This window comes from Egretta garzetta, unplaced genomic scaffold (assembly GCF_000687185.1).
Source record: "Egretta garzetta isolate BGI_Z169 unplaced genomic scaffold, ASM68718v1 scaffold937, whole genome shotgun sequence".
Taxonomy (NCBI): Eukaryota; Metazoa; Chordata; class Aves; order Pelecaniformes; family Ardeidae; genus Egretta; species Egretta garzetta.
The window spans coordinates 78,745-86,304 of NW_009260283.1; the positions used below are offsets into that span (position 1 = coordinate 78,745).

Below are 7,560 nucleotides of genomic sequence, written 5' to 3' on the forward strand. Positions count from 1 at the left end.
GCGTGCCACTGGCTGCAAAACACCTGGGTCCCCTCTCCTGTGGCTGCTCTTGGAGCTCCCTCCCTGTGGGGGAAGAGGGAAGGGGAGCTTGGTGGCAGTGCAGTGTGTGCTCCCCACTCCCTGCCAGCCTCACCCTGCCTGGAGGGGCGGGGGGATCCAGCACTGAAAGACCCTCATGCCTGGGCAGGAGCTCCCTTTTGGGGCATGGGAGTGAGGTCAGCTGCTGGCTGTGTGGATGAGCATCAGGTGGCTTCTTTGCAGTGCTGGTGCTCAGCTGCATCTTGCTCCTGCCTTGTCCTGCTGTGGGGGGGTGTTGGTGGCAGGCATGGTGCACTGAGTGCCATGTGCCGCAGCAGTGGGGAGTGGCTCCCCGGAGCGGCCAGACTCCTCTGCATCTCTTGGGAGCCAGGCCATGTGCCAAGCGGCACATTTCCCCATCGGGACATGCTGGAAGCCAGCCTCACAGCCCACTGCAACCATCTGCAGTGGTGCTGTGCGGGTGGCTGCACAGCAGCACCCGGAGGGTATGTGGCTCTGGAGGTGGCTGCCACTGGGAGCTGGTGGTTTTGGCGAGTCCTGTACCAGTGGCGGCAGGGGAAGTGGTGCAGTGTAAGGAGCAGAACCTGCTACCATCCTCCGTTGTAACTTCCCCTGCCTGCTTGGGGGCAGGGGGCTGCCTGCACCTGATTTGGGTGCTCAGAAGGTGGCTGAACAGTCCCCAGGGCAGATGTGAGCCAGAGGATGCTACCTCATCTTGGACCCTGGTTGTGTGCCCCCAGTGCCCTGGCACAGCAGGGGTGACAGCAGTGGTCAGGTCCCTCTGTCTAAGTGCCAAGTCCCTTCCCATCCCCTTCTCCTGGAAATCGCTGGATTCCTCTGCCTGGACAGGGGAAGGATTAGATTGCCAGTGACTACAGAAGTAAGGTGGGAATCCAGAACTTTATGTGGTTCTGGGGGTGTTAAATGTCACCTTGTTGCACAGGGGACTAGTTGTGCTTTCTTGCAGCTTCCATGTGCTTGCTGGGGCTCGTTCCCAGTGCTGCTGGGTCTGTGGATGAACCCTTCCTCACCAGGCGGGGATTGCAGGACCACAGCTCTGCCCCGTGCCTGAGCAGGGAGCAGTGAGGTTGATCCCTGAAGCCTGGGGATCTCTTGATGCCCCACGAAGCCCATGTTCCCTGAGCAGCAGTGCCGCTTGTGTATATCCCCAGGCATCCCCAGGCAGAAGAGTTTGAGCCCCGTCCTGGGTAGAAATCTTTGTTCCAGCCATGATGCTCTGAAACAACGGCAGTGGCTTGCTCTGCTGGCAGCTCGTGTGTCCTGGGCTGCTGCAGGGTAGCTGGGGTGATGGGGTGCTGTGCTGGATCAGTGCAGCAGAGAACTGGGTGGCCTGAAACTGGACTCTGGGTGCTCACTGCACCTATGCAGCACTGGCGTAAGGGGCCTGGGGAGCTCCTGGGTGATTTGCTCTCCCAGTAATCTGTTGTGGTATGAACTTGCCCTCTAGTGGCTGCAGGCCCAAATCGGTTTTTCTCTGCCTCTGGGCCTGGCTTCTGCCTCCACGGAGGTTATGCATAGATCAGGATCCAGCCTCCGAGCCAAAGCGAAACCCAGTGGGTGGGTGGGAAAGGACTGGAATAGCTGTTGAGGCTGCCTTCTCCTGCGGAGCAGCCGCCTGCTTTCTGAGCAGGCCTAGGGACACATGGACAGTGGCCCCCTGCAGCTACAGACTCCATCTGGACCCTGCGTGGGGAGCAGGAAGGTGCCCCGACACTGCTCTGCTGCCCGGCTCCCAGCCCTTGATGGGACCCTGCCCAGTGGGCTCTAGCAGGGTAGTGGTGACTAGATTCTGTGTGTGCTTCAGCCGCCTTCTGGTGGGCTGGAGCGGGCACAGCAAAACCCCCCAGGTCTAGGGCTCCTGCTGATGCCTGCTGTCTTCTCTCCTAGGAGTTATGAAGACATGCTGGTGGATGAAGTGGCCCCTGACCGGTACTACTGGGCCCCCCTGGCTCAGCATGAGCGGGGCAGCTTGGCTAGTCTGGACAGCTTGCGGAAGGGAGGGCCAGCCCCGAGCAACTGGCGTCAGCCAGATCTGCCAGAGGTCATCGCCATGCTGAGCTTCCGGCTGGATGCTGTCAAGTCCAACGCAGCTGCCTACCTGCAGCATCTCTGCTATCGTAATGACAAGGTGAAGACAGAGGTGCGCAAGCTGAAGGGCATTCCCGTGCTCGTGGGATTACTGGACCACCCCAAGAAAGAGGTGCACTATGGTGCCTGTGGAGCCCTCAAGAACATCTCCTTTGGCAAGGACCAAGACAATAAGATTGCCATCAAGAACTGTGATGGTGTACCTGCTCTGGTGCGCCTGTTGCGGAAGGCCCATGACATGGACCTCACGGAGGTCATCACAGGTAATGGCTCCAGGGAGGAGAGTAGGGGCTAATCCATGGGGTGAGGGATGCACAGTGCAGGTTTTTAAGCCCATATGGTCTGATTGATCACCTCCTGCTTGTGGCATTGCAGGAACACTATGGAACCTGTCCTCACACGACTCCATCAAGATGGCCATTGTGGATCATGCACTACATGCCCTGACTGATGAGGTGGTCATTCCCCGCTCAGGCTGGGAACGGGAACCCAATGAGGACTCAAAACCCCGCCATATCGAGTGGGAGTCGGTGCTCACCAACACCGCTGGTTGCCTTAGGTATGGGAGAGGGGGGGCTACCAACTGCTGGCAGAAAGCTGGTATGGGTTGGGGCTTCTCTAAGGCTCCTGCTAGCTTTCTGGGAGTGCCGAAGGAGGAGCTGCCCTCCTAGGACAGCTGCTGGTGACGCAGTCCTTGATTCTGGAGGTGTTTCTCTCAGTGGAGGGGAGCTACAGGAGTCTTTCTCTGATTTGAACTCTGCTGGATGTGGGCTGTTCCTCACCTGTTCTCGGCTGTCTCTTCCATGACTGTTCTCTCCTGCCTGCCAGGAATGTGAGCTCAGAGCGGAGCGAGGCCCGTCGGAAGCTGCGGGAATGTGACGGGCTGGTGGATGCCCTGATCTACATCGTCCAGTCTGAGATTGGCCAGAAGGACTCTGACAGCAAGGTACCGCAGCAGGAGTGGTGTCGGGGCACGTGTGGAGCTCTGCTCTTGTCAACCAGCTCTAGTGGTGCTCTGCTGTTTATGGTGGCTGAAGCTGGGTTCGTCCCAAGACAGATGAAGAATGGACAGGGGGAATCTTCACCAGGGAGGGATTTGGTCTGACAGGACCACCTTGGGAAAACCCAGTCCAGGCTCATGCCTTTCCATGATCTCTGCTTGGGAAGAGAGAGCCTGTGTGGGGACCTGGGTACTGTTTGACCGGGAGGTGTCTGGCACTCAGCCTGCAGGAGTAGTTCCTGTGCAGTAGGAACGTTGATCCTCCAGCAGGGGTCTGTGGTGTCTCTCATCGCCACGTGGGTACCCCCTGGCTCAGGGCTCCTTGATCTGCCTTGAGGAGGTGTTGGCTTGAATTTTCTGTGAAGCTTTCCTTTGTCCTTTGGTGCTTATGGCAGAGAGATTTTTTTGGCCCAGCAGAGCATGAACTCATGCCAGCAGAGCTGGCTGTGCCTGCTTTGGGATGGGGTTATGCTCCAGCTCCACCTGAGATGGAGCTACACGCCCCCCTTGTCCCAATTCAGCCTCCTCCTTGGCCTGGCTCTGGGTTGCAAGCTGGGGTGGGGCCCCCACTCGGAGACAGGGGATGCACATGTGCTGCTCCAAGTCCAATGGCCTGTCTTCCTCTCTAGCTGGTGGAGAACTGTGTGTGCCTGCTGAGAAACCTGTCCTATCAAGTCCACCGTGAGATCCCCAATGCTGAGCGCTACCAGGAGGCACCGCTGGCCCCTGCCAACAATGCTGGGCCCCATGCTGCAAGCTGCTTTGGTGCCAAGAAGGGCAAAGGTTTGTTGGGTGGCAGCAGCATGGAGGGAGGTGGGATGAAGACATATCTTCTACAGTGGAGCTTGGGGGTGATCTGGGGTCTCTGTGCTCCTACTCTGGCATCTCTTGGGCGAAGGCTAAACTGCAGCTTTCTCTGGAGACGCAGTGGTCCGTGCCTCCCCTGGCTTCGGGAGCTACTGCTTGGCTTACCCAAAACATTTGACACAAGCTAATGGTGGGTTTCTGTGGTGGTGGGATGGTGATGGATAGATGTCCACTAACTCCACGCCTCCCCTTTTCTCCTGTGTTGCCCCGTCCCCTTCCCTTTGCTTTCTTGCCAAATGATCTGCCCCATGATGCTGTCGGCACTTCTCTTCTGCCTCCCCTCTCTCCTGTCCTTCTCTCCGCTTCGCCAATAGACGAGTGGTTCTCCAGAGGTGAGTGTGCTCTTGGTTTTAATTTTTCCATGGTTTGATTGGGTGCCTTCTCTAGCCCTCTTTGTTTCCCCCTGCCAGCTGGGCACATACTGCCTGCAGTGTGGCTAATGCCCTTGATGTCCCCTCCTGGGACATACTGGTAGCTTAGCTTCAGCTCACCTCTGGGCCTGTTCTTGTAGCAAGCAGCAAAGAGCTGTTGGGCTGAGATGGGTGGGGAGAGGAGGTGTCTTATGCCTCTCTGCTTGCCCTTTGAAGGTAAAAAGCTCCCAGAAGACCCTGGTGCCGATACAGTGGATTTTCCCAAAAGAACAACTCCGGCCAAAGGTAGGTTCCTTGGTGTGTTTGTGCAGGGCTGGGGTGTGCAAGGCTGCTTCTCCACAAGCAGTCCAGGAGAGGAGGGAGTAGAGCTGACGACCTATTGAAGTGAGCCTCAAATGGGCAGAGCTTTGATTTGCAAGAGGTGCGTTTCTGGTTGTCCAAGTGCCTGTTAGAACGCTAGCTCTGCCACAGATGGTCGTGAGGATGTTGTGCTTGGAGGAGGTCTGTGCTGCCTCAGGGCAGGCTTCCTGGGGCTGCAGAGGGACCTCAGCCCTCAGGACCAAGGGACAGTGTGTTGACGCAGCCTGAGGAAGGGTAGCCCTCTATGGCGGTCGTGGACTTCTCAGCACAATTGCCCTCTTGTGAGCAGCTCAGGTATACAGTGGTGGCTCCTCCAGGCTGACGTGAACTGTGGGAAGAGTCAGCACCTATCTCTGGTGGAAGCCCCAGAAGCCACCTGCTCTGTCTCTGGGGGCTGGGGACATCCCTCACCACAGCTGGGGACAGAGCAAGATGGAAAACCTGGCCTTGTAGCTGTAAACTGCAATCTCACCGCTGCTCTGGAAGTCACTTCTGGGCATGTGTCCATGGAAAAGAGCTGGTACTCAAAGGCCTGATCCCTGCCCACTTGCTAGGGCAGCAGAGAGCTGGAGACCTGGTACCCTCAGTCTCTGAGGATGAGCTGAACCCAGGCTTCTTCACTGTGGTGTTGGTGGCCAATTGCTTGGGGTGTTTCCCCTTCCTCCTGCTGAGAGGAGGACCGAGCCTTTTGCTACCACTGTGCCCGGCTCCCAGGTTTGCTGCCCCACCATGTCTTCGCCTGGGTTGGGTACAGCCAGGTGTTGTACTGAAATTGAGGTCTCCTTGCTGATGGCAGCAGTGCTGCGGCTCATCCCAAACCTCTGATGAGCTGCAGCGGTGCGTTGGGGACCGTGGGCCCCCTCTGTACCAAGGATCCAGCCTCCAGGGATCGGTGGGCCTGGGTAAAAGCTTCCAGCCTAGTCTGTCCATCAGTGCTCCTTTGAATGAATCCAGTGGTAGCAGAGCCCTTGAGTAAGTCCTTCGTCCCTGTGTTCTCCTGGCAGGCTATGAGCTCCTTTTCCAGCCAGAAGTGGTCCGGATATACATCTCCCTTCTAAAGGAAAGGCTGGACAGTAAGTGCCTTGTGGAGCTGGCTGTGTCCCCGTTCACCTGTGGTGCAGGGAAGGGGCCCTTGGGTAGCAGGGAGCATCACCCTTGGGGGTGCCAGCAGAGCTGCAGGTGGCTCTGCTGTCCTGGGCTGTCTGCTTTGCGCATGGCTCGCTGCCTGAGAAGATGCCGTTCAGGTGCAGACCAGGTCTCCCCTGTGCTGTTGAGGGTTCTGTGCTCCCTGTCAGTGGTGCCTTCCAAAGGGCAGCCTGTCTGTCCTTGCTTGCAGCCGGGTCCCTGCCATTCCTTCCCTTCTGTAGGCTGGGGGTAGGCAAGGGATGAAGGCTTGGGGCTGCTCTACAGCCCCCTGACCTGTTTTCTTGGTGCATGTGGAAAGACCACCTGGGAAGTCTCACTTGTCTGGCCTGCAGGGGGGCTTTGGGACAGGAACGGGACCTTTGCAGTCTGTTTGGCTGTGGGTGAAGCCAGAACCCTCCGTTCCCGAGATGAGGATGGGTGGCAAGGCTCCCAGTGGTATCCCCGGGATTGGGGAGAGACCCTGCCTGCCCAGGTTACACTGCCTCTTCCCTGCAGTACGGCCGGTGCATCCGCTCAGCGCTGCGCCAGGAGAAGGGACTCTCCGCCATTGCCGACCTCCTGACCCACGACAGCGAGCGAGTGGTGAAAGCGGCGTCTGGAGCCCTGCGCAACCTGGCTGTCGACTTGCGTAACAAAGAGCTGATAGGTGAGGGCTGCAGAGGAGAGGACATCATGCTCTCTGTGTCCATCCAGGCTAGGTGGGAACTTCCTCCTGATCCCGGCAGCGGAGGAAGTGCGTGGGCATGGCATCAGCCCAGTGTCTGTCTACTGCCCCTCTCCCAGAGTAGCATGTGCTGAGCCCCACTGAGAGGGACATCAACATTGGTCACCAGTCCCTCATCCTTCTGCAGTGATTTCCACACACCCACCTCCCCATGCAGTCCTCTTCCTTGCTTGCTCATGCCCAGCTCTTTCCCCTTTCCAGGTAAACATGCCATCCCCAACCTAGTGAAGAACCTGCCTGGGGGCCAGCAGACCCCAGCCAAAAACCTCTCTGAGGACACAGTGGTGTCCATCCTCAACACCATCAATGAAGTAATTGTAGAGAACCTTGAAGCTGCCAAGAAGCTGCGGGAAACACAGGGAATTGAGAAGTTGGTGCTGATCAACAAATCTGGGTAGGCTCTGCTTGAGGGATAAGGCAAGGGTCAGAGAGGGGCTTCTCCAGGAGCTTTGTTGAGGCCATGGGTGTTTCCAAACGTCTCTTCCTTGACTGCTTTCTAGGAACCGCTCAGAGAGAGAAGTTCGAGCAGCTGCCCTCGTCTTGCAGACAGTCTGGGGATATAAAGAGCTGCGGAAGCCCCTGGAGAAGGAAGGCTGGAAGAAATCAGATTTCCAGGTATGGGGATGGGGCAATGGGGATGCCCTGTTGTGGCTGGGGCAGTAGGTGGGGTCCTGCAACAGGGAGAAGGATGTTTCTGGAGCTCAGCAGTACTGGACTCCAGCTCTTGCCTTGCTGGGTGGGATTGGAGATCCTTGAAGGTGTCCCCTCTGCTGAAAGCATTCTGTAAGGCTTTAAGCCCTGCAGATCTGCAGGCAGGGAAGTTTGCAGCACTAAAAGCCACTGTGGCAGCACTGAAGAAGTTCCTCCAGGACTCTGTTTCTTTCCCAAAAGCTGGACTGTCCTTGCTGCTTAAGGCCTGGGTGCTGCCCCAGCCCAGTCCTGGC

At 57.7% G+C, this 7,560-nt stretch overlaps 1 protein-coding gene across 1 annotated transcript in view; it reads left to right on the plus strand.

Moving 5' to 3' along the window:
* The window catches only part of CTNND1 (catenin delta 1), a 20,025-nt gene that overhangs the window by 10,802 nt on the left and 1,663 nt on the right, over positions 1–7,560 (plus strand). Inside the window, exons 6-15 of the mRNA XM_035897917.1 lie at positions 1,948–2,411; positions 2,524–2,707; positions 2,977–3,094; positions 3,778–3,931; positions 4,330–4,347; positions 4,603–4,671; positions 5,751–5,819; positions 6,305–6,538; positions 6,818–7,010; positions 7,117–7,231. Coding sequence (XP_035753810.1) covers positions 1,948–2,411; positions 2,524–2,707; positions 2,977–3,094; positions 3,778–3,931; positions 4,330–4,347; positions 4,603–4,671; positions 5,751–5,819; positions 6,305–6,538; positions 6,818–7,010; positions 7,117–7,231 — 1,618 coding nt within the window. The remainder of the gene's footprint in view (positions 1–1,947; positions 2,412–2,523; positions 2,708–2,976; positions 3,095–3,777; positions 3,932–4,329; positions 4,348–4,602; positions 4,672–5,750; positions 5,820–6,304; positions 6,539–6,817; positions 7,011–7,116; positions 7,232–7,560) is intronic.